This window comes from Podarcis bocagei, assembly GCF_964188305.1.
Source record: "Podarcis bocagei genome assembly, chromosome: 11".
Classification (NCBI taxonomy): domain Eukaryota; kingdom Metazoa; phylum Chordata; class Lepidosauria; order Squamata; family Lacertidae; genus Podarcis; species Podarcis bocagei.
Window position 1 is genome coordinate 46,969,675 of NC_138136.1, and position 25,674 is coordinate 46,995,348.

Consider the following 25,674-nt stretch of genomic DNA (forward strand, 5'->3'; position numbering starts at 1 on the left):
GATGGGCAATACTTAGAATCATAGAAATGTAGAGTTGAAGGGACCACGAGGGGTCATCTAGTCCAGCCCTGTGCAATGCAAGACTCTCAACCCACGCCCCACCCATCCAATCTGAAACCAAACTGGATGGACCCTGTTTAGTTTTGCAAACCTGCTGGCAGTTTTATTGCTGTGCCATTGGGGACTCGGTTTGGGCAGCTCCCTGGGCTCCTATGAATTTGTCCCATTCATAACATCCAGATCCTAAACTCTGCCAAACCCTTCTTCCCCTGCCAGCTCCCTGCTTGCTCTAACCACTGATCCCTCCAGCCAGGGCCGGATTTAGGTTTGATGAGGCCCTAAGCTACTGCAGGTAATGGGGCCCTTATATGTCCAGCTGTCCTTTGTCAACAACAAATTGTCGCTGTTTTCTGTGTTCAATATATGCTATATGGTATTTTATGGACCTAATAGGTATCTAAAGCCATTTGCACATGCAGAATGTAGGCACCCTATATATAGAAATGAGCAAACCAGTGATATTTTAGGGAGCAGGCTAGCAGGCGGGGCCCATTACTGACATCATAGGAGCCTACACAACACAAAACACTGTTGTTGTATGTAGCTTTTATTTTATTTGTGGTTTTTTTCATCGTATATGTTGGAAATGTACATCCAGGGGTTTTTTTTTCCTTTTTTGGGGGGGGCAAGAGTGTGGGGCCTTAAGCTATAGCTTGTTTAGCTTATACGTAAATCCGGCACTGCCTCTAACCACTGACCCCTCCGGCGCGCGCGGCGCTGGACTGTCCCCCCCCCCATCTCCTGCCTCTCCGGGACGGAAGGAGTTAAGTTTGGGAGCGCAAGACACGTTGAGGGGGAGTCGCCCGAGCCGAGGCAGCAAAAACATCGGCGCGCATTCCTGGGCAGTGCTCAGCTGCCAGCAGCTGATTAAAACCATCTCTCTCGCTGTGAGTGGCTCAGGCCGCCGAAGGCTCGCGCGGGGCTCAATATTTAAGCGGAGCCGCCGCTGCGTCAGGGCGCTTGCCGGCTTCCCGTGGCGGGATCATGTGGGGAGAGGCGCGGCGCTGAGGCTGGTAAGGAACGCGCTTTCGGCAGGGGAGCCAGGCAGGCAGGCAGGCAGGCAGGCAGGGAGGGAGGGAGGGAGGGAGGCTCCGGTTTGCAGCGTCTGTTTGCAGCCACGACAGCGGCTTCTCGGAGTCGTCCGAGTGACATGTCCGCGTTTTGCCTTCCCCACCTCCCAGGGAGGCACGACGAGACCGGCGGAGCTCCGGGATCGACCGGACGAGCTGCCTCCCCGCCAGGCAGCCGGGGAGCCTCCGAGGGGTGGCTGCTGTCGGCTCGAGGGGGCCTGTTCTGAGCAGGGTTCACACGCACACGCAAGCGTACACGCGCAAAAAGAATACCCTACATACACGCTGGGTCTCGGTCGGTCCCCAAGGCAGCTGCGCCTCCGAAGGTCTCCAGGTGGCCTTGCCAGACTTGGGAGGCAGGAAACAATGGCTATATTTTGGCCTCTTGAATTGGGAATTTGCTTTCCACTCTCTAATGCTGGGTTGCTTTCTGTAAAATAACTACAGTGTTTCCTTAGCTTGCTTTTTCTAAAAAAAATCACCTTGCAGCCAAGAGTGCTGGAAGCTGCTATTATTATTATTATTATTATTACTATTATCGTTACTATTATTATTACTACTACTACTACTATTATTGAGTTTAATCTTGCCGCAATTGTATGGTGGAGTAATGGAATGAGTGGGGAAGGCGACAAAGTAGCCAGCTCTAAATGTGGTGTTTTGCCTGTAGTGTAAATGTAGCAATCCTGCTTGAGGATAATGTCCCTGCCTCAGCTACCCCTTTAAGAGACCAGGACTCCCGGCATTTCTTAGGAAGGGGTGCGGGGAGAGCGGAATCCTAGGAAAATAAACAAGCTTTGGAAGGGGGCTAGGTCAAGGCAGGCAAATGTATACAAAACAATAAATCTTGCCATTGAAATGGTCGTGCTGGAGAGCTTGATTTGAGCAAGCTGAATAAAATAAGGGAGCAGTTAAGCCGCGGAAAGTCGGAGGAAGCATCCCTTGAGACATTGCTATTCAGTTGGCACAGGGGTATCCTCCAGTCTGCACAGCACTATTCAGGGATGAGTGGAGCTAGAGTGCATCTGTTGTCCCATCCTGGCTATCTCTTGTTTGCATCTGCAGTGCTTCACTGATTGGTTAGGCTTGAACTGGGCCCTGGAAAATGTCATGGGTAATGGTTTTTGTGATCCCTGGCTTGTGTCCTAAACGTGGCAGCTTTCCCTAGAGTAGGGCACCTTCCCAGGTGTCAAATGCTCCTGTAACTTCTTCCTTGCCCAGGTGGAAACAGTGGTCCATTTAAAAGCATGTGGGGAAACTATAGAAAGTAATAAGTCCCCAAACCCTGGCTGAATGGGTGGTTTAGTGTGTGACTTAACAGCTCGCCCAAGGGCTTATCCCAGGAGTTTGTTGGTATAGGGTGGTTTGGAAAGGCAAGTTAACATTTTTAAAACCTCTGGAGTTCGGGGATTGTGTTGCCTTTCTTCTCTCCCTCTCCCAGAGGTACGAGGAAAAATAATTTCCTAGAGGAATAAAATATTGGATTTAATACACATGCATCTGGAAGAGAATTTGTAGGGCAAGAAAATATGTACAGCGGGGAAAAAAACAACATTTACAGCACTCTGGAAAGCTGAATGAAATACTTGAAGCCATTGTAGTTTCAGGGGAAAGGGGTTGATTCTTGTCAACTATGGTTGTGGGGAGGGAGATATTGAAAAGTATCTGAAGAACGTAGGATTAATGTGGCCAACAGGTTCATGTCTTGTGTATGAAGAAAGGCTTGCCACTTTCTTGGCCTCCAGGAACAGCAGAGCATACACAAGCTTAGTTCCTTACCAGGAAACCTCACCTTTCATGTCCAAAGCCTTGACTGACTTGAGGCACAAGACCAGTAAAACATGGCAACTCTAGAAGCATGCAGTCTCAAAACCCTTATTTATATCAGTTTGCTTCACTGAGTTCCTTCAACTTGATCAGCAGTCATTCAGTCAGGCTATACAAGGTGGATCTGCCAGACTTCCCCATCTGCTTTGCTGATAGACTAGTGACTTTTGGCAGTTTTTCCTTGAAATCTTTCTAGTGCCATAGTTGGTTTCCTTCCTCCCAATCCCTTTTCCTTTTGTAAGCAGGGAGAGGGAGTGTCATAAGCTTGACCTTTGACTAAAGAGCAGGATCAATGTGCTTTAAAGAAATAAAATTGTTGGCCCCAGAAAGCCCTTGATGGAATGCCCTCAGTATCGGCATGTAGACATCTTTCCAGCACTTTGTTTGAAGCAGGGTGGTGGTGCCGCCAAACAATTATTACCCTAAAATAGAAATGCATGTTTCTGCAGAAAAGAAACTAATGGAAGATGAGGAGCAGGTGAGTTGTATTCACAGGTGTAAGGAGGAGAGGTGTGGTAGGCTAATCACCAAATAGCCAAAAGCCATGGCTTCTGTTAATGGGATCAAGTGTAGATGGGCTGAAAGGAGGGTTTCATGTTCTATTTCTAGTGTAACTAATTGGCTGAACTGCCCTTTTTTTTGCTATACACCTGCTTGTTTGAATGAAAGTAAAGTTTGCAGATGCAGAGGTAGAAGCATTTCAGGCAAAGCTACTGTGACTTGCTTTTTTCCTCCTCCCTCCCAATCCCTGTTCCTTTTCTGCTGTATCATTCTTAGATAGCAAACAGGTCAAACTCTTATCATGGAGGCTTTTTAAATAAATTTTAAAAAACCTGCCTTGCAAGCAGAAAAAGTGAGAATGCCTAGACCTTTCTCTCTGCAGGTGTAATGCTTAACTGTGGTTAATAAACATAATGTCTTAACAGGACTGTAGAACTTGCAAGCAAGCCTCTGATCTAGGAGTCCAACTTGACTGAAATCCAGAATTTTTATTACCCCTTTAAGCTTAGGGGTGGGCTTAAAATTTCTGTGGCAGATAAGGCAAAGCCATTTTATTAATCAGCTGCCCCTTTCGAGGAGCCATATGAGATCTTGTGGAGTCACAGCATTCTTTAAGGCGGGGAAATGCCTAGTCATTCCTTCGGCCACAGCAAGGAGATGAAATGTCAAATGGGAATGCTTAACCTAATGAGTTATCTTATCACACTCTGTGCATCTGGGATAAGCAGAGTTCATCACCAGGCCAATATCTGCTTGGAAAAAAACACCCCAGCTCTTATTAAATGTATGTGTGGATGTTGGAAGCATATGCATTAATCAACAGACACCTTCCGAAAGCATGAGGTTTTTAACCTGGTAGTATGCATGTTCATTACCCTAGCCACTGGGGGTGGTGGTGTAGAATTCGCTGACTGGTTGGCTAGATTGGTGCTCCCTGAGTAGGAAAAGAGCCCCTAATTAAATGTTCTCGAATAATCCTTGCTTGAGGTTGTTTGTTCCAAGTGGGGCATGTCACTCAGCAGTGTTCTAATGGAATTATTTCAGATGGCTGAGGCAGAAGTTGCCTTTGGCAGAAATCTCGTTTTATGGAAGTAAGGGGACCTCTGTAACGTGGCATGATGCCCCTAATCCTTCTGAGAAGTTGCCTTAACTGGAAATGAGGGTTTTGATGGGATGGCAGCTTGGATTAAGGGTGGGGAGGAGGAACAGAAACTTGCGTTGGGCTGAGACGACTTCCCGGAAAGTATTGAACTGCCCCATATTAATGCAAACTTGACAAGAAGCTCTGCAGAAATAGTGTTACTTGATGGGAGAAGGTAGCAGATAGTGTGCTGTGTAGGCCTTGTGCTGCTCCTCTTTAAATATTTCAGAAAACTTGAACTTCAGAACTTTACTACTAACCATGTAACAGGGCCAGCTAAGGACAAAACATTGGCAGTCAACTATCCATCACTGCTCACTCAGCAGTTCAGAATGCAACTGAGTAATAAAATGGGGGGAGCTATTGAAGCATAGGTCTCAACCAAAGGATGGTACTGCTTACCCTGACTTGGAAGGAAACGCATGTATGTTTTGCTGTATGCTCCAGGATGCACCAGCTGATAACCTCAGATGTTCTGTAAAGCTGTCTGGTGGACAAAGAAGTGGTCTTTGCAAGGAACTGTGTGCGAGAGAATGCACCAATTAGATCTGTTATGTTGAAGCTGGCTACTAAGTCCCGCCAGTTCCTCTTGCTTGGCAGGATAATCGTTGAAATGAAAGCTAACCGCAGTACCTACAAATTCCACTTGCAGTTGCAGAGCAGTTAACTTACAGGGGTGTTAATACACTGTTGCTTGGCTGCTGCTAATACTGTATACTCTTGATTGGCTACTGCCACAATCATCCTGAGATTGCAAATTCTGTAATGCATTTGGTTCACACAACAATGTTATAATTCTGGGGCCCACATGCCAGCAATGAATAGACCTTGCATTATTTGATTCAAGGCCAAAAGCAAGAACTTTCTGGCGCTGACATAGCAGGCCATGTGACAAAGGCATAGCAGAATTCCAGTGATGCATTCCTTCTGGATTAATACAAGCAAATCCTTCAATTTGGTCAAACTTCGTTATGGCGTTCTAAACATAGCTGCTCACCCCAATCTGGAAACCACCCAGGGTATATTCCCTGGCTCTTGCTGCATAATCCTTATGTTTTCCCCCCATTAACTTGCCATAGCTGGGCTTGCAGCTATTGAGGGCTGGGGAGAATAGTCCCAGTTAGGGTAGGCATAGGTCCTCCTTTTGAGACAGTCCTCTGTTTGAAGGGTTGTGGTCTAAAAGATGAAGAGCCATTGGAAGAGATAGCAACAAACTTGGAAGTTTAGCAGCAGTTAGTACCTGGACAGCAGACTGAACATTGGTTAACCTCCTGGTCTCTTTCCTACTGCTGTAAATATATATTGTAGTTCTAAGCTCATGTGTTATAAACAGACTTTACTACTACCAGTTAACCCTAAACATTTTTTTTCCAGGGGGACCATTTTATTAAGGGAAATACATGGCTATATACTGTTGAACTCCCTGATTGCTGAGCTTTCTCCATATATAACCTAGAAGCTTTGTGTTACTCTGTCACTGATGTTGTTGGATATGACAGCTAAAAATGTGGAACACTTGATAGGAAGCGCTGGCCGCATAATCACCCCATGGAAGTGAAAGCAGGACGTGGGAGGTGACCCAAATGGGATTCATCTAAGTGGTTGGCTAGTTCTTAGTGTTCTTACAACAGAGGAAAGATTTCTTGGTGTCAGGGTGGTTTTTGCAGCCAACGCTGTCACAACTGTTTAGCCCTTTTTAATGAAACGAGTTGACTCTCTTCCACTGGAGTTTTTTACTTGCTAAAAGACTCTAGGCAGCTGTACTTCCAAGAATGTCTGTCCCATGATTTTGACTGGGATGCTTGACTTAAGCTGTGCACACTTAAAGAACATGACTTCTCCAAAGAAATCTGGGAAGTGTAGTTTAAGGGTGCTGGGAATTGTAGTGCTGTGAGAGGTAAACTCCCCAGGATTCTTGGGGGGGGGACGCCGCCGCCATGTGCTTTAAATGTGTGGGTGCTTAAGCCGCCTTAGTGTCTAGCGACCTGAGAACCAGTTCACAGAAGTGCCTTAAAACTGTTAGAAACCATTGGCATCTTTCAATGAGAGATGACTCCCAGTCACCCAAGTAATTCTCATGGTAGCGTGATCGGAATTCCTCTGGGTTTGGTGGGATTCTAGGCCTCAAGTTAAAAACCTTTTTTACAGGCAGCTGCAACTGAGTGCAAAATCCAGAGCTGTGCCAGTTGCAACAGACCTTGCCAAGTGTAGTTTTGTGAAACTGCTATGGGATGACTAAACAGTGTGATAAGTGTGAAGCAACCTAGAACAGCAGCATCTGGGTTTAGTTGTACAGGTCTGCATGTAATATATAGCCGGGTGTTAATTCAGCCTCTTCTAGCGCACAAAAGGAAGATAATGGCCCACCTGTAGCATTGTTGAGCATGTACATCATCCATGTTTCCCTGCCAATATTTCAGATCAAATATAGGCAAGTACCCATGACCGGGGCCCCTCCCACAATGAGCAGGAGGACCACAAAATGGGCATCAGTTTCAGGGCTGACTTCTAATTATATTGTGATGTAGCTTGCAATGCCCTCTACAGAGAGGTCCCCCAGGAAGACCATTCCAATCCAGAGTCTGAAATTGTCCAGCTGAGGCCCCATTTACAGTGCAGTGCTGAAAGCTGCCCTTTGCACCCTCTGTTCTTTATCCCTGTACTGTGCCCTAGATCATCCTGCCCTGGTTCCTGAAGCAAGGAGTGTTGCAAAATGTACCCATAAACCTAACTTCAGTGGATCTGGTTGTCTTCAACAGAGAAGCTGCACCATGCTGTTGGATTTAAATAGGCTGTTGAAGTGAGTGGCTGGGAAGCACCTAACCCATGTAATGGGGCCTTCTTGGTGGTGGCACCCACCCTGTGGAACGGCCTCCCACCAGATGTCAAGGAAATAAATAACTACAGTGGTACCTCGGGTAACATACGTTTCAGATTACAGACTCCGCTAACCCAGAAATATTACCTCAGGTTAAGAACTTTGCTTCAGGATGAGAACAGAAATTGTGCTCCGGAGGTGCGGTGACAGCAAGAGGCCTCATTAGCTAAAGTGGTACCTCAGGTTAAGAACAGTTTTAGGTTGAGAACAGACCTCCGGAACGACTTAAGTACCTGAGGTACCACTGTATTTGACTTTTAGGAGACATCTGAAGGCAGTCCGGTTCAGGGGTGTAGGTGGGGGTGCAGGGTGTGTGTGGCCCACCCCGGGTGTCATCCTTGAGGGGGGTGACAAAATGACACACTGAGGGGGGCAGCACTTACCGCGGCGCCTGGCCTGTAGCACACCCGAGCCACACGTCTCTCCTGGGAGTCATGCAGTGGCTCAGGACCCCCGCTGCCCGAAACAGCAGTGTGGGGCTTGCGTCTGCCAGGCGGACTCCGTGGGTGCCTCGCTGTGGTGCCCCCATGCGTGGATCACCACAGTGCCCCCGTGTGGCGCCCCATGTGCAGATTGCCATGGCACCCTCATGTGGTGCCCCCATGCATGGATCACTGCGGTACCCTGCCCCACCACTCTGGGTGTCAGAGCAGCTAGCTATGCCCCTGGACCTGTTTAGGGAAGTTTTTAATGTTTGATGTTTTATTGTTTTTAATATTCTGCTGGAAGCCGCCCAGAGTGGCTGGGGAGGCCCAGCCAGATAGGCGGGGTATAAGTAATTATTATTATTATTATTATTATTATTATTATTATTATTATTACATACATACATACATACATACAGGCATGCACCGCAAGATGGCATTCCTGGTGTGTGTGTGTGTGTGTGTGTGTGTGTGTGTGTGTGTGTGTGTGTGTGTGTTGTTGTTGTGTAGAACATTAATAGTCAAGGAACCCTTAACATCTTGCAAAATAGGAACAGTTACCAGAAAATAAGCATTTGGAACAAATGGTATCTGTGCACTACAGACCTAAAATAATTTCCTCTGCCCAGGGGATTCCCATTAGCTGTAGTCTCATGGCTTCTAGAGAATCACTTGCATTAACTTTAGTTATGGGATGAGGAAGTTTGTGGCAGTCAAAATGGTATAACATCTATGTGCTGCAAGGAGGTTGCCTTTGGTAATGATAAACTTGACATAATTTGGTAGGTGCCTTCTAAACCTTTTTTAGATCAGTCTTGGCTTTTAACTTCTAGAAGGAACAAAGATGGGAGCAGAAGTTGCCTGAGTAATCCTGGTTTTATGTGGACACCGTGTAATCGCCGTACCACAGATGTTGACAGCATGGGGTGCTCTCAACATAAGAAGCTGCCCTTGCACAGAATCAAACCATTGTTTCATTTAGCCCATTCTTGTCTATATTGACTTGCAATGGCTCTTCAGGATTTCATAGAGTTTTCCCTCCCAGCCCTGTTTGGAGATGTCAGGGGTTGAATTTGGGAGCTTCTACATGCAAAGCAGATGCTCTTGTCACTGAGCTCTTGCCCAGGCACGGGTTTATCACCTCATCTGCTGCATGAGGAAACAGTGTAATTCAGTTATATAGTGCTTTTTAAGAATACATGTATTCTAACACGCCTTACAAAAATCAAAATGCAGTAAACAGCACTTAAAAGTAAAGCTAAGCTGGTATAACAGCCTTTCTCAGATGTCATTGGACTACAACTCACACCATCCCTAGCTAGCAGGACCAGTGGTCAGGGATGATGGGAGTTGTGGTCCAACAACATCTGGGGACCCAAGGTTGAGAGAGGCTCTGGTATAGAGCACTGCCTTCAATGATATCTTAAGTCATACTTGGAGTAGACCTATTGAAATAAATGAACTTAAGTTATCCATGAGTGAATGTTTAAGTCCATTGATGTAATGGGTCTACTGATATTACTTGACTGGATACCATCCTGAGCTATGGATCCAGAATAATGTGGCTGATATCTTGCCTCTTCTGGGAACTTGCTAGGTAGACTTAGGAAAGCTGTTCTCTTTTGGCCTAAGTCTCCCCCACCTGCAATTTAGGGGATAATAAGGTAGGCGTGCCCAACCTGGTGCCTCCAACTCATAGGATTCCTAAACAATTTGTGGAGAGCAGCAGGTTAGTCAAGGCTGGCTTCCAGGATGGCTATAACTAGATTATGAAGTGTTTCTAAACACTTGAAAGCACTCATAGAATCATAGAGTTGGAAGAGACCACAAGGGCCATCGAGTCCAACCCCCTGCCAAGCAGGAAACACCATCAGAGCACTCCTGACATATGGTTGTCAAGCCTCTGCTTAAAGACCTCCAAAGAAGGAGACTCCACCACACTCCTTGGCAGCAAATTCCACTGTCGAACAGCTCTTACTGTCAGAACAAATGTTTTTCAGTATTAAATACTGGAAATACTAACTAAAAATTAAATCAATTTTTGGATAGGAATTTGGAGGAAGGTTTCATTTAAGCTCCCCATCCCCTCCCAAAAAAGTAAGAAGCTGCTTGTATATTGAACTTACTCTATGTACCAATAATGGGAATCCTTTGAACCCACTCTTTCAGAGGATGTATATTAATCGGCATTCAGGAATAGTGTACAAAAATGCCTTGTGTCTTCAGCATCAGCTTTGCAACTTGCCTCCCTCTCCTCCTTGAGATAGGTAGATTCAGGAATGTCTGTCCACCCCCTTTGTGTTGCCTGGACCTATGCATACCATGACACTTGGTAGAATAGTCACAATAGATAATGCTGTCTTTGCAAATACTTGACATAATTGCTAGTGCTATATTCTACTCAAGTGGAATGCAACCAAGTAATACTGAATTCATGCACATGGCTGAGCAAAGGATAAAACTGTCAGTGTTATCTCTAGTGGGAGGTGCAGTTATTCCTTTCTATTCCGGATCATACTCCTTAGTTGCTGTTTCCAGGACATTGCAGGCCAGTTGAAAAAAATGCTCCTTTGTAAAGTACAATGAATCTATCTTAATACTAAAGCCCAGACCCTATGTGGGGATGGGTAAAGGAGAAATGTAGTTTCCCCTTGCTTGTTGGCAAATAATAACCTATTTTCTAATAGGTAGTAAAGTGCAGGTCTCTCCTTGCTGCTTGATGAAGGGAAAGTCTAACTGGCTTCAGAAAGTAGGGGTAGAGCAGATCCAGAAAATACTTGTTTTTAGAGGTCTTTCCCCAGTACAGTCGTACCTCAGGTTAAGTACTTAATTCATTCCAGAAGTCCGTACTTAACCTGAAACTGTCCTTAACCTGAAGCACCACTTTAGCTAATGGGGTCTCCTGCTGCCGCTGCGCCGCCGGAGCACAATTTGTGTTCTCATCCTGAAGCAAAGTTCTTAACCTGAAGCACTATTTCTGGGTTAGAGGAGTCTGTAACCTGAAGCATATGTAACCTGAAGCGTATGTAACCTGAGGTACCACTGTACACATGAAAAGGATCTAGGAGGCTTAGTGGAGTGCAAGCTTAACATGAGTCAACAGCTGCAAAAAATTGCTAATAGTCCCATGCTATTCTGCCTAGTCAGACCATGCCTGTGTCCAGTTCTGGGCACCACAATTTAAGAAGGATATTGACAAGTTGGAACATGTGCACAGGAGGGTCTGGAAACCAAGCCTCCTGAGGAACTGTTAAGAGAATTGAGAATGTTTAGCTTGGAAAAGAGGAGACTGAGAGGAGATGTGATAGCCATCTTCAAATATCTCAAGGGCAGGTGGAGCATGCTTGTTTTCTCCTGCTCTGAAAGGTAAGACCCAAACCAATGGCTTCAAATCGCAAGAAGGAGATTCTGACTAAACACCAGGAAGAATGTTCTGACAGTAAGAGCAGTTTGACAGTGGAAGGAATTCCCTCTGAAGTTGGTGGACTCTCCTTGGAGGTTTTTAAGCAAAGGTTGGATGGCCATCCGTCAACTATGCATTTCAAGTCAGATGACCCTCACACTACAGTTCTATGATTCTATGAAATTGTGTACCCTAGAAGTCAACTTTGGAAGTCCCAAGTAAAAGCCAGCTGAATAGCATGGGTTATTTAAAAGGTGATAGCATACTTCTTAGATCAGCCTTTCCCAACCTGTGGGTCCCCAGATGATGCTGAACTACAACTCCCATCACCCCTAGCTAGCAAGGCCAGAGCTCAGGGATGATGGGAGTTGTAGTCCAACAACATCTGGGGACCCACAGATTGAGAGCCGCTGCCTTAGATTGTGGCTTACTGCCCTCCTGCTTGCGCCCACTTTGCCATCTTTTAGTAATATGTAGTTACTTAAAAACCCAGCTTGGGTATCTCAGGTACATTTCTTGCATGTAGGAAGGAATTGCCATCCACGAGTATCCAAAATAGCAACACTTAATCTCTTACCTTTTTAAAAGTCTCTAATGCTTTAAATGTAGTAATACAAAGATTTTTAAGATCCTGTTCTGGATAAATGTATGGAAAGCAGATGTGTCTCTGAAAGTGCTTTTGGTTCTTGGAACTTAAAACCTCCTACCCTGTAGTACTTCATGAATTACAAGTGAGGCCTAGGAGAAGGGCAACTCCACTGGGACCCTTACAGTTTTCTGCAAGTATGGTGAAGGCTGTAAGCCTGGATTTGGGGGGCCGGCACAGTCATTGGGCACAGTGAGGCAGTGTCCTTGGGTAGAAGATGGCTGGGATGCTGTGGCAAGGTTTTGGGGGAGAATTGTGTGGCATATGGCCTACCTTGCACTGGTGGAGGATGCTGTTCCTTGCTATCGCTCAGGGTAAGGTAAGGACTGCCAGTCTATCCATAGAATGAGGAAGGGCATCTTGTCCTTCACCAGTGGTGGCTGGCATCCATTGATCAGAAGACAAAGGAGCCCAACAGTAAGCAGAGCCAGAATCAATGTCAGGCGGACACAGCGATTCTAGTTTTCTCCCATTCTCCTCAACAGAGTTCTACAAGGGCAACATTGAGGCTTGGGAGGAGGAAGTCAAGGCCAGCTCCTGGACTGGTTGTGGTAGGAAAGAAGGCAGGTGGGGGCTGGCTGAGGTTGGTGGGCAGTGCCCCATTTGCCCAAATGGACAACCCATCACTGTCCTTCACATTTAGCAGTGAAACGCCTTGGGTTTGATCACCTGTGGTGGGGGAAACCACTGATGGTAACTTGCATAAGACATTTTCCCATCTGTCTAACATAACTTGTGATGGTAAACAACAAGTACTGATATGAAGGCAGTGGGCAGGTGGTTCATAGGGCTGTTGCTTGGATAAAGGACACTTAATCAGCTGGCATGTTATTGACACAGTACAGTGGTACCTTGCAAGACGAATGCCTCGCAAGACGGAAAACCCGCAAGACGAAAGGGTTTTCTGTTTTGGAGGCGCTTCGCAAGACGAATTTCCCTATGGGCTTGCTTCGCAAGAAGAAAGCCCATAGGGAAATCTCCGGGGACCTCTTTTAAATGCTGGTGGTGGGGAGCAAAGCCTTCCCCCCCCTCCGGCCTTCAGAAGAGGTCCAGGAAGGCCGGCGGGGGCCGAAAGGCTTTTCTCCCCACCGCCAGCATTTTAAAAGCAGTCCGGGATAGCAGGGAAGCACTTCCCGCTATCGCGGACGGCTTTTGAAGGCAGGCGGGGGGGGAGCAAAGACTTTCGCCCCCCCTGACTGCCTTCAGAAGAGGTCCTGGACCTCTTCTGAAGGCGGACGGGGGGCGAAAGTCTTTGCTCCCCCCTGCCTGCCTTCCCGGGAGAGCGGAGAAAGGCAGCGTGTTTCTCCGCTGTCCCGGACGGCTTTGGAAGGCAGGCAGGGGGGGCAAAGACTTTCGCCCCCTGCCCGCCTTCAGAAGAGGTCCAGGACCTCTTCTGAAGGCGGGTGGGGGGCAAAAGTCTTTGTCCCCCCTGCCTGCCTTCCCAGGGGCTTTTACATCGCCCCGGACAGCGGAGAAGTCCTCCGCTGTCCCGGGGTTTTTTAAAATGCTGGGGGTGGGAAGAAAAGCCCTTGTCCCCCCCCCAGCCTTCAGAAGAGGTCGGGGGACAGACTGTCCCCGGACCTGGTCTGAAGGCGGTTTCCATAGGAACGCATTAATTGATTTTTCAATGCATTCCTATGGGAAACCGTGCATCGCAAGACGAAAAACTCACAAGAAGAAAAAACTTGTGGAACGAATTAATTTCGTCTTGCGAGGCACCACTGTACATCTAAAAAGAAGGCTGCTCTTCTAGAAGCTGTGTGTGCATGATGGGCCGATGCCAGGGGTTAGCATTGTTGGGCACTTGCAGCCAGAGCAGCATAGCCCTGCTGCAGTCTCTTGGCAGTTTCTGCCCACTGTTCGTGTCTTCTCTCATTATACACTGGCTTTGCTTAGTCAATTGTTACCAGGATTTATTTTCTATCTTGAAGAAGAGTTTGGATTTGATATCCTGCTTTAGCACTACCCGAAGGAGTCTCAAAGCGGCTAACATTCTCCTTTCCCTTCCTCCCCCACAACAAACAAAGGAGCGGAGACACAAACCTGGTTCACCAGATTACGAGACTACTGCTCTTAACCACTACACCACACCGGCTCCCAGGACACCACCTGCATTATTTAAGTGGCTTTGCTAACAGTAGCAAGGTTAATACAGCCTAGTTATGTGGAGCCTCTGGCCCAGGAATAGCAAACATGGCATCCTTCAGAAGTCTACAACTTCCATTGACCCCTGCCAGTTTGGCCAATGCTCAGAGTCGTAGTCCACAGCATCTGGAGGGCATCACATCAGCTACTCCCAGCTCCAGCCTAAAGCCAAATACAGGCCTCAGTCTAATCCCTGGCACTCACTACAGACCTACACCAAGCTTCCTTTCTCCAACTCACTGTTCTTGCTCCATTCCTTCCATGTTTGTACTGGCATCTGTGGTCACTTGTGCAGCATTGGTGAGAGGCAAAGGGGACTGCAGAGGAATGGGGCTGAGCTGGCAATGGAAGATACCGCTCTTCCTCTGCCACTGGCAGCTTGCTGTATTTTCCTGCTGCGCACTGTGAAGGGGGTTTGCCCAACTCAAGGCTGAGTTTTCAGCAGAATTTGTATTTGTAAGTGTCCTAGCAGGTCAAGGCACATGAATGTGCTATTGTGCTGCAGATCCAACTCGGCTAGGCTTCATACAAAAACACAGCTCTTTGGGCATGGTTTTGCAACGTGGTGCTTCAGCCCTACTCCAAACACAATAAAAAATATATGTAGCTGGGATTAGGAATAGTGTAAATAACATTCCTTGCTGTGTGTTGAGACTCCTCCGAGCGGTTTTAAGGGCTGACTGTTGGGTAGGGTGAGCTAGTAGCTTCTACGTCCCCCAAGCAACTTTCTCTTAAGAAGCTGCTATGGGCAATATTGGGCTGCTCTCCTTCCTCTTCCAAAGAAAAGAGGGATTTGGTGGTAGCTTCTACCTTCAAAAGCTACAGTGCTTTTTGTTGAGCCCCAGGCTGTGGGTAAAGTCGTGTTTCATGGTAGCATCCCTATAGGAAACTAAGCTTTGTGCAGACTTTAAAGGGGCAAACAAGCCCCTGCAGTTACAGCTTGCTCAAAGTGGTATAGAATGGAGGTGAGGTGAGGCGAGGCATCTTCATCCTGTAAGGTTCAGTTGCTCATTCTTCAGTGAAGGATCTCTTGGCAGAGCACATGATTTCCATATGTGAAAAGGCCACTATTTCAATCTCTGGTATCTCAGGATACCACAGTATTGGTATAGGCAGGTCCATGGCTTGACTTTGTATTTGGCAAGATCCTCTGTGTGCTTGTGTATTAAGCTTCTTTGAGTGTTTGAATTATGGGGTATGCATCTAAAATGAATAAATAACACTTTCAGGAATGCCACCTTCTGGATCCAGTTTTTTCCAGACATTGGAGAAAGAACATTGGAGAAAGAACATTAGGGTTGTCTCTTTTCTCCAAAAGGGTTTTGAGAAATGTGGGGTTGGTATATAACCGCATCTCTAAATCCCAATGTATTGAAACCTATTGATCATCTGTGTCTCGGGCAAAAGAGGCTCCTTAGGACATAGGAACCTACTTGTCCTAGACTTGGGATAGCTTTGCATCTGGAAACTGGCAAGAAACTATCTGAATGCTGTTGACTGACCTGCCCAGATAAAACTGGAAAAACATACTTTGGCACTCAGCTATTGGTTGGCGCTGGTGTATTTTCTTGATCTGCTCACCAAAGGAAGTGCCAAGGCAAATGTTGCATGGCTTTATTTTCCAACGCTGGTGCAGCCCAAAAGCAATTTGTGCTTGGGATTTATTGGGGGATTCCCGAAAAGTCTTGTGCCTCTTCAAAAAGTGTGACAGGCTTGCATTGTGCTGGGTGAGCTGCGAGCATGCAGGCTGCAAACATGAGCAGGCCTGCAGGTTGTAATTGTACCAAGAAAAGGGAAGGGAAACATACAGACCTAGCAATCATGGCTTTAAGACTACCTTTGGAGTCTGAATCTACAAAATGTTGTCCTGGAAGATCAGTCTTGCTTATATTCTGCTTCTCCAGTCATAGGAGCATTTACTCAAATGCCAGTGGGCATGCCTTCAAAAGAGGAGATCCTTCAGGACCTTGAGGGAGATGTTGGGTAGAACTAGACAAAACACTGACTTTGGTTACGTTATCACCTAGGCATCTATAGTCGTTTAAAACTGCTAAACAGATGACAATGTTTTAAATGAGCACGCTTAACATAGCTGCATCTGTTTTGAGAAGAAAACAGTCACAAGACACTGATCTCGAACATGTTACGGTTCTAGGCCATGGACCCATGTGATGCCCCCCTGCAACCTACTGAAAGTAGCTGGCAGCCTTCTGCTTCTCCCAGTAGTGTTTACTACAACCAGTAGCTGAAGAAGCACTTGCGGGGGAGGAAGAAAGTTGTGGGGCCCTTCCCCTGCTATTCCTCCAAATGTAGAAGCAACCAGTTGAATAACATCTATGTTCTTTCCTTGATTCATACAACTGTTGGCATGCATGTGGTCATGAGACAACAGATCAGAATTTGTGCTTAATAGAAGAATGGAGAGTAACAGGATTGAGAACTTGCTCAGGTACAGGTACATTCTAAGGAGTGGTCACATGATGTCAAATCACCTTTTGAACCTCTGCCTTGTGCCCTGTTAACACATGGCACAAAGCAGAACTGCTTATTATTATTATTTTTTTAAAAAAACACTGTTAAGGTACATCCCAAGTGGATTTAAGCCCATTTTGTGAACTCCATACCGCCACACCTTTAAAAAAAACAAAAAAAACCAGGCTCTCTCACCTTGGCAATTGTAGTATTTACAAATGTGTTAAGACAGGTAGTAGTTTTACATCCCTGCAACATTTCAGTTGCAAAGATGATGAGGGACTTGGATGCCATGGCCAAGCAAAAGGGTGCAAAGGTGTGGACCTTATTTGTGCCACCTCAACACAGATCTTCAGGCTGCCTGGCCTCTGACCATTCCCCCCTAATCTCATGGTGCCTGCTGGTGCAATGAGTTCCTTCAACTGAAATTAAAGGATCCTGAGAGCTCTATCTAGGAGGAAAAATGTGTTTCTTGGCCTCTATCTGCTTGGCTGAAGAGTATCAAAGGAATCTCAATCACTAAAATATTAACTTTGCGAAACGGCAACCTTTGTACCCCTAAACAACCTGGTCAGCATTCCGCTTGCTTCAGTTGAGTGATAACGAACAGCAAGCAAGAAGTAAGCATTCCATCTTGAAGAGAAAAGTGGTTTCTAGGAAAATAAACGAAGCTGTTCATTTAATTTTATTTGTTTCTACAAATATTTATAGGCGGCTCCCTGATATAAAATATCCATGTGGCATACAACAAAAATTGCACACAGAATAAAATGCCGTAACATACCCAATTATAAAACTGGCGGTGCGTCTTGAAGATTTAAAACAAATTGAATAAGCCTGTTTTTCTAGATTAAAACGGGGGCTGTGGGAAGTAGACTATGGGACAGATGGAAGTGTAGCCTTTGTGGTATTCTGGAGCAAGGAGGGGCTTGTACAGATACTGACAAGTCCAGAATCCCTTCCAAATCCCACACTTAGGCTTGGAATTGGTCCACCTCTGTGCAAAAGCATGTGGATGGCACTGCTGCCGCCATTGCTTGTCCTAACCTGAGCATGCAGCTGTCTGGTGCTTAAAACAACTGTGTCCCTTACTCAGTATAGCTATGTTGATTGGGTACTTGCCTTGCATCAGATTCCCAGCGCTGTGCAGTAAGAATAGACTGCATAGAAAAACACAATGATATTCTCCGTAACGCTTGAATCTTAAGGTGCAGGGCTTGAAGTGACTTGTGAAAGCTTTGGCTTGTTTGAGGCTGTATGTTATCTGTTGAAACATCTTCCACAAATGGCTGAACAAGTGACTCGCTGGTCCACTGAGGCAGTGCTGTATTCAGTTTTGCTGTATTGCAACTTCAAGTCTATGGAGCGGGGCTACTCAAAAATAGACAACAGGCATATGATGCCAGCATCCCATGTCCTAAATACTTTGAAATACAGCCTCAACTAGAATTTCTAGGAGGTCAAGCTCTGCAAAAGCAACTCTGCCAACATCAGCCGGCATTTCAAAGCTGAACCAAATACCTGCAACAGGAATGAAGGCAAGGTCTCGTGCATATGGACATTGCATAGCTAGTAGTGACCTTTCTGGCCTGAAAACTGTAGATGTCCAAAGGCTTGCAGCTGATCGATGCATGTAGAACTAGTCATATGGTGGCGCCTTTCTGGTGCTGTGCCACTGAAAGCCCAACCCACCGACCACATTCAAATAACACTCCCATAGTGTAAAAACCAGTGGGGGTGGTAGCTAGGGGATAAGAGTTTTCAAGGAGTGTGCCGATGACCATTCCATGTTTTAAAGTGGTGCAGCTCTCCCAGGACTGCATAATATTATTCCCCGTCCATGACTTCTAAGGAATTGGGATCAGCTGCATTTGTGTACCATAACTTACAAAGTTTCCCTAAACTAAAGGCTAAAGGTAGCATTCTGAAGAGCCCTAGAGAAGCTTAATAAACTCTCTTGCACAAACCAGAATGAGGTCCCTATGTGCAGGAATGTGCAACCTCAGTAGCTACTTGAAGCATGTGTCTTGGTGACTGGTTTACTGCTGTTTGATCTCTCCTCTGCAACAGACCCCTGTCATCAATTCACTTGGAGAAAGCACCCCGCCCCCTCAAAACCAACGGAGTCTCAAAAGTGAATGAAAGACAGGATTATAGCTTGCAATGTTTGTGCCTTGAGTAGGTTAGTTGCTTGCTAGCAAATCTGTTAGCATGATGTTATTCTGCTAACAGATGGCAACGAACAGGAGATGGAAGGGCCGGCATCATTGATTCCACCCACGTTCATTCCTATGCAAGCTAATACTAGGCAAAGGCACGTGCTTCATTTGTGCAGCAGAATGTCTGGAGTATCCCCCTTCAGCATATCGGCTGCAGACTGTGATCCACAGTCAAATGGAGTGTTTGGCGGATGTGTTTCATAAGAAATACCTTTGAGAACCTCTATTTACCCAGCGGCAGGATGGCGGGGAGTGTGCAAGAGTCCTTGGTCCGTGTGTGATGGTCTTAAAGTGCCTTGTCCTTTAGTATTGATGGGGCTAGATTGTACACACATTCCCAGCCTCAACAGGTGTCCCCACTTGATCTAAATTCTAGCACTACTGTAAACTCTGAATGGGGCCTGATATGGGTTTCTACCCATATCGTGGATGCAACCATCATTCTGTAAAATGAAGGCGTTCGTTATACAGCATGCCAGGATCCTTGTAACTGAATCACATCAAGTCTTCATGAGTAATTCTTCACTGCATCCTAAACTTATTGTTGAAGGAACATAAGCTCAGTAGCAGAGAACAGAATAATAAAAAAATATATACGTTGCCCTTCTGACTGGGTGGCTTCCAGAAAAAATACATAAAAGCAAAATAATAATAATAATAATAATAATGTATATGTGTTGCATATATGTATATGTTTTGCGTATAATAGGTCCAGTTTCAGTCACTGTGCAACTCCAGTTCAAAAGGCTCAAGTAACAGATAAGGACTGCCTGCGGTAGTGCTGTGCTGAATGAACAAATAGTCCTGATATAAAGTATCATTTTATATTCCTGTTTCTTGAAAATTATTCTTTGTAACTCTTCAATGCAACACAGTGGCAACACTGAACTGAATCCCAATTTTTGTCTCCTGAAGGTCAGAGTAGTATGCCTGTCCGCTGCTAGCTGGATTCCAGTCACGTTACCAAGTGCTGCATTTGCTCCTGGAGTTGAGACTGGCCTCTCTCACCATGTCGAATGAAGTGGAAGCAACTAGTGGAAACAGTCCGCCTGCCCAGCAACAGGCACCACCGAAAACACAGCCTTTCAAAAAGGAGAAGAAGAAAGGTAAGGCAGGAGTGGCACCAGGAGGCAGGACAGCTCTCCAGCTCCTAAGGCAGAGGTTGGCAAACTAAGGCCCGTGGGCTGGATACGGCCCACCGGGCTTGCTAATCCAGTCCGCGAACCTTGCGGTCAGTCCCGGTGCTAAACAGGCACGGTGCAGAGGCCTCGCCGTGCGGGGAATGACTTCCGTGACGCAGGCTGGGTTCTGATTGGCTGCAGGAAGCTCCTGCAGCCAATTAAAAGCTGCGATGCCTCTGGGTGGGCAGCGACACCGGCATGGTTTCTGATTCAGAAGCCACAGACGCCTCTGGGTGCCGCCCCTTCCTTCCCGCTGAAGCGGCCGAGCAGGAGGAAGCAGCTGAGCGGGAAGAAAGTGGCAGCGACATGGAGGCTGCCTCTGCCCCCCAGGCCAGCAGCATGGGCTCTGTGCCCCGCTGAGACAGAGGATGCCAACACCGCCGAAGACTAGGCAGTGTCGGCGGCTGCGGCGTGAGTGGCATAGGTGGCCGGGCCTTTCGGGAGGGGTTGCTTTCAGGAGGTGTTGGGCCCAGCCCCCCACAAGGTCTGATGGACAGTGGACCCGCCCCCTCCTGGAAAGGTTTGCTGACCTCTGTCCTAAGGAGTTGCCAATAATTAAGAGTTGCTGAAAACAAGCAGCAGTTGCTGTGGTAAATACTCGATGGCAGGCAATTTAGTCAATTAGTTCTCAACCTTGCAACCTTACGGTCACAAAGCCCGTCCATCATTAGTCCTTTTGATGGGTGGTTAGTAACAAAATCGTGGAGACTCCCACCTGCCCAACTGGTTTTTGGTTTAAAAGGAGTCATAAACCAGAGCGTTGAAATAAGCTGACAAGCAGGAGTTTGGCAGAAGGCTGCCACCTAGGGGCTTTGCCTTGGACTGCACAGTCACAGATGGATCCGTGAGTAAGCAGACAGTGGGCAAGGAATCTGCCGCAAACTCTGGCTCTTTATACCTAAAATGTTTGTGAGTGGGTTGACCCTACTCTTACCCAAGGGCATTCCACTGCCAGTGTGGAGATGAAACGGTGGTTACACACTGAATGTTGGTATAGCTGATGGTGAAACATACCACTATATTAAATTGCATTGTTAGGAATGAACAGAGATGCAGGTTCTGATTTTTTAATAGCCTGTGCAGGTCAAACAAAAGCACATGACCATAAAACTGGTTTTTCAGGACCGGAAAAGACAGAAGAATTTCTCTTGGCCAGATTTCAAGGTGATGGTGTAAGATACAAGGCCAAACTGATTGGTATTGATGATGTCCCAGAAGCAAGGGGAGACAAGATGAGTCAGGATTCAATGATGAAGCTGAAGGTGAGTCTCTCGTATTTCCTGCCTCTTTGTTTTTTAAAGGTGCTAGATGGTGATTGTAGTTTCATGGGGGCTAGGGATTACTAATGGCATCCTTGCAAAACTGCAGTTCCTAGAAGCTATTTTAGCAACGACAATTATAGGACCTTTCCTCAAGTATCTTAAACTAGTGGAGAATGGGTCCTAGCACATACTGCAGGTTGCTTATAGTGCTGATCCAGATAACAATATATAGCGGCAAAGTCGAAAATTTCAGGTTAAGTGGAAACATTGCTAGAACATTATGCTGTAGATAGAACTTGCATGCTGTTTGGGGGCTCAGGTTTGTTCCATTTAGCTTCTTAGGTGGAATGTCACCACCTCATGTCAGAATTTTGTTTATTTCCTCCTGCAAAACAACTTCATTAAGACAAATGAGTTCTTGCTTATGTATTGAAACAGTGCTGTTAAATTCCTCTGAGACATGACTGTTCATAACACTGTCCTCCCACAGTGTTGTCTGAAGGCCACACATGATGCCTTCATGTACTGAATGACCCTCTGAATAGCCTCTAGGTGTGGTGGTAATTCCTGGGGGCTGCTTGTCAACAAACACTTTTGAGTTTCTAAGTTTTACTTAGACCTGGAACGCAAGACAAATGTTGCAAGACAATCCCCCACCCACCCAAACATGCAATAAATCCTAAAATGTGAGGGAACTGGGGAGCAGTATATAGCTGGTATTCGACTTGGCATTTTCATAACTCAGATATAGGGAAATTCAGATATGCTGAAATGAAGATTGTGTTATCCACTGGTCAGTGGCCATGTTGACTAATGGAGAGTTGGAGTCCAACATCTGGGAGGGAAATGGATTCTCCATCCCTTACCCTAAGTGATAGCAGTAAGCTGCAATAAGTTTATATTGACAGTACGTCTTGAATACCAAAATGTCTTTGCTGTTCCATTTGTAGGGAATGGCGGTAGCAGCCCGTTCTCAAGGACAGCACAAACAGAAAGTATGGGTGAACATCTCTCTTGCTGGGATCAAAGTCATAGATGAGAAGACAGGGGTAAGTTCTGAGAAGGCCAAGCTGAACCCATTAGGAGAAACTGTCCATTCTCTTAATAAAAAAAAAGTGCCAATCTAACCTAAAACTTGTTGGGGTGAAGAAACTTCTAAAAATGTGCTGAACTTAAAACAGCAGCTTTCCCATTAGAGACATTTCAAAGAAATGCAGAAACTGGCCCAGGCCAGTTAAGTTATCCATCTAGTTAATTACCCATCCAGGTGAAGTATTTCATAATGGACCAAACTCTAGTGCCAAACCTCTAACGTGGGGACTGCTGTAGCTTTTCTAGCAAACCTTGACTCATCTCACAGGTCACTTCAGCCCTATCTAGGAAATTCTGGCTGATGAACACCAAGTGAAAATTTTAATTGGGGCATTCTTTCATGTGCATGCACACTTCTTCAGATAGAAAGCTCATACCAATAAATAACATAGTTGGTCTCTAAGGTGCTACTGGAAGGAATTTTTTTATTTTGTTTCAACTATGGCAGACCAACATAGCTACCTACCTGTAACTACTCCTAACAATCTCTGTGCTATTGCTATAATCTTCCCAGTGCTGAGGTACGGTCCAGAGTTGCTTCTGGTCATAGCACGTGCACATGCAGTGCACGTCTCATACACAGAGCCTAAAATATTTGAGCTCTATTGATGCTGACTGCTTTGTTGAATGGGGAGTGCTGAAACAAAAGTGAGCTGGACTGGCAGCAGTCTTTATGGGGAAGTCAAATTTCCAGGGCACACTTAAGACAATAAAACATGAGCAAGTCGTTCTCATATCAGTGCTCCCATAGAACAGGACTAGAATCATGGGCTTGGAAGATGGTTGACTTTGGACTTGGGGTGGAGGATTCTTGACTTGTGTAAGAGCAGTTCAGAGGGACCAATTACATAAAAGGGTAGTGAACTCTACTGTAGATCTTCAAACAGAAGAATCAGCACCTGCCAGGGGATGCTCTGCAAAGGGTGGCTTACAAGACCACCAGTGCAAGGTTTACACATTTTCAAGAGTTAAAGTCTGGCACCATGTCATCCACTTTGATTCCAGGTTATTGAGCATGAGCATCCAGTCAACAAAATATCCTTTATAGCCCGGGATGTGACTGACAACCGTGCCTTTGGCTACGTTTGTGGAGGAGAAGGGCAGCACCAGTTCTTCGCCATCAAAACAGCACAGCAGGTAAAACTTTACATCGTGGGACCAGTGGTGCTGATGTGCTGCTCTTCTAAGTAGCATTCTGGGTGCATGTTCAATGCTGCACAGTAGAAAATTGCAAATGGAAGCTGTCGCTCTCTACTTAAATTGCAGGATTGACAAAATTTTCACACCGAGTATGGTTAAAACTGGGGAATTGGTTGCCACAAGTGTTTTGGCCACCAACTTGGAAGCTTAGATGTACTCTTAAATTGCTTATCTCTGAGGCTTGGCATTTGCTACATATTTAATAGGTTGCAGGGGTTGGAGAAATGTTGAGCAAGACCAGTGTGGTGCAGTGGTTAGAGACTAAGACCTGGTAGACCAGGGTTTAAATCCCCACTTGGTCATGAAGCTCATTGGGTAGCCATGGGCCAATCACCAACTCTCAGCCTGTTTGGGCATTTGTTGTTGTTGTTTAGTCGTGGCCGACTCTTCGTGACCCCATGGACCAGAGCACGCCAGGCACTCGTGTCTTCCACTGCCTCCCACAGTTTGGTCAAACACATGCTGGTAGCTTCGAGAACACTATCCAACCATCTCGTCCTCTGTCGTCCCCTTCTCCTTGTGCCCTCCATCTTTCCCAACACCAGGGTCTTTTCCAGGGAGTCTTCTCATGAGGTGGCCAAAGAATTGGAGCCTCAGCTTCAGGATCTGTCCTTCCAGTGAGCACTCAGGGCTGATTTCCTTCAGAATGGATAGGTTTGATCTTCTTGCAGTCCATGGGACTCTCAAGAGTCTCCTCTAGCACCATAATTCAAAAGCATCAATTCTCTGGTGATCAGCCTTTTTTATGGTCCAGCTCTCAGTTCCATACATCACTACAGGGAAAACCACAGCTTTAACTATATGGATCTTTGTCGGCAAGGTGATGTCTCTGCTTTTTAAGATGCTGTCTAGGTTTGTCATTGCTTTTCTCCCAAGAAGCAGGCATCTTTTAATTTCATGACTGCTGTCACCATCTGCAGTGATCATGGAACCCAAGAAAGTAAAATCTAGGGCACTCTAAACACAGCAGGAAATTGGAACACTGGGAGAAAATGCCACTAGTATAGGCCTTTAATTCTGTTCCTTGAATTCTATTCCACTCCATTTGGAAATGAGCTGAACTGTGAATTCTGCCACAAAGTGGAAATCTAAGTCCTGTCCATTCACTCACTCACTCACTGCCTGTTATTCTCTTCTAGGCTGAACCTCTAGTAGTAGATCTGAAGGATCTATTCCAAGTAATCTATAACATGAAGAAAAAAGAAGAGGGTGACAAGCGAAAGGTAATGCTGCCTGTTTTTAAGTTTTCCAGATTTATAGGCTGCTCAGTAGCCATACCTAAGATAAATGAAACCTGCTATTGATCTAAAGTGGCAGTGACTGAACCATGAACTTGGTTGATCTAAGATAAATCCTACACAGCTGGAAGGAGCCTGTCTAAACTTGGCAATACCACTTACTCCCAGATAAGTCCACTCTTCAAGTACAGAAGATCAGTCAACAAGGTAATGGGGTAAAAAGGAAAATGAATTCATCTATTTGGGTTGGAAGATCTGTTCCAGGGTGAGGGTGTAAAAAAGTAAGTAGGAAACAAGGTCAACAACCCTAAAAGTATCAGTCTAGCCTGAAGGAAATTGAGCACAGGTTAAAGGACAGACTAGGAAGCTTGGAGGTTCCTCAGTCTGCTCCTTCCCATGCAGACAGAGTTGCCTGCAGTGCAATCTGAGTTGCATCTCAGCAGTTCCAACATGTAATATGGTGACTGGGAGCGGCCGCCGAGACCACATAACACCGGTCTTGAAAGACCTACATTGGCTCCCAGTACGTTTCCGAGCACAATTCAAAGTGTTGGTGCTGACCTTTAAAGCCCTAAACGGCCTCGGTCCAGTATATCTGAAGGAGCGTCTCCACCCCCATCGTTCTGCCCGGACACTGAGGTCCAGCTCCGAGGGCCTTCTGGCGGTTCCCTCACTGCGAGAGGCCAAGTTACAGGGAACCAGGCAGAGGGCCTTCTCGGTAGTGGCGCCTGCCCTGTGGAACGCCCTCCCATCAGATGTCAAAGCGATAAACAACTACCTGACATTCAGAAGACATCTGAAGGCAGCCCTGTTCAGGGAAGTTTTTAATATGTGACATTTTAGTGTATTTTTCATCTTTGTTGGAAGCCGCCCAGAGTGGCTGAGGAAACCCAGCCAGATGGGCGGGGTACAAA

At 46.1% G+C, this 25,674-nt stretch overlaps 1 protein-coding gene across 3 annotated transcripts in view; it reads left to right on the top strand.

Moving 5' to 3' along the window:
* The first annotated feature begins 876 nt into the window (after window positions 1–876).
* The window catches only part of DAB2 (DAB adaptor protein 2), a 37,180-nt gene continuing 12,382 nt past the window's right edge, over window positions 877–25,674 (top strand). Inside the window, exons 1-6 of one of the 3 annotated variants that reach the window (XM_081212787.1) lie at window positions 877–1,073; window positions 19,703–19,893; window positions 21,091–21,230; window positions 22,181–22,279; window positions 23,328–23,459; window positions 24,662–24,745. In XM_081212787.1, the coding sequence (XP_081068913.1) occupies window positions 19,797–19,893; window positions 21,091–21,230; window positions 22,181–22,279; window positions 23,328–23,459; window positions 24,662–24,745 (552 nt within the window). In that variant the 5' untranslated portion in view covers window positions 877–1,073; window positions 19,703–19,796. The remainder of the gene's footprint in view (window positions 1,074–19,702; window positions 19,894–21,090; window positions 21,231–22,180; window positions 22,280–23,327; window positions 23,460–24,661; window positions 24,746–25,674) is intronic. The other 2 variants (XM_081212788.1, XM_081212789.1) reach the window with 2 other exon arrangements.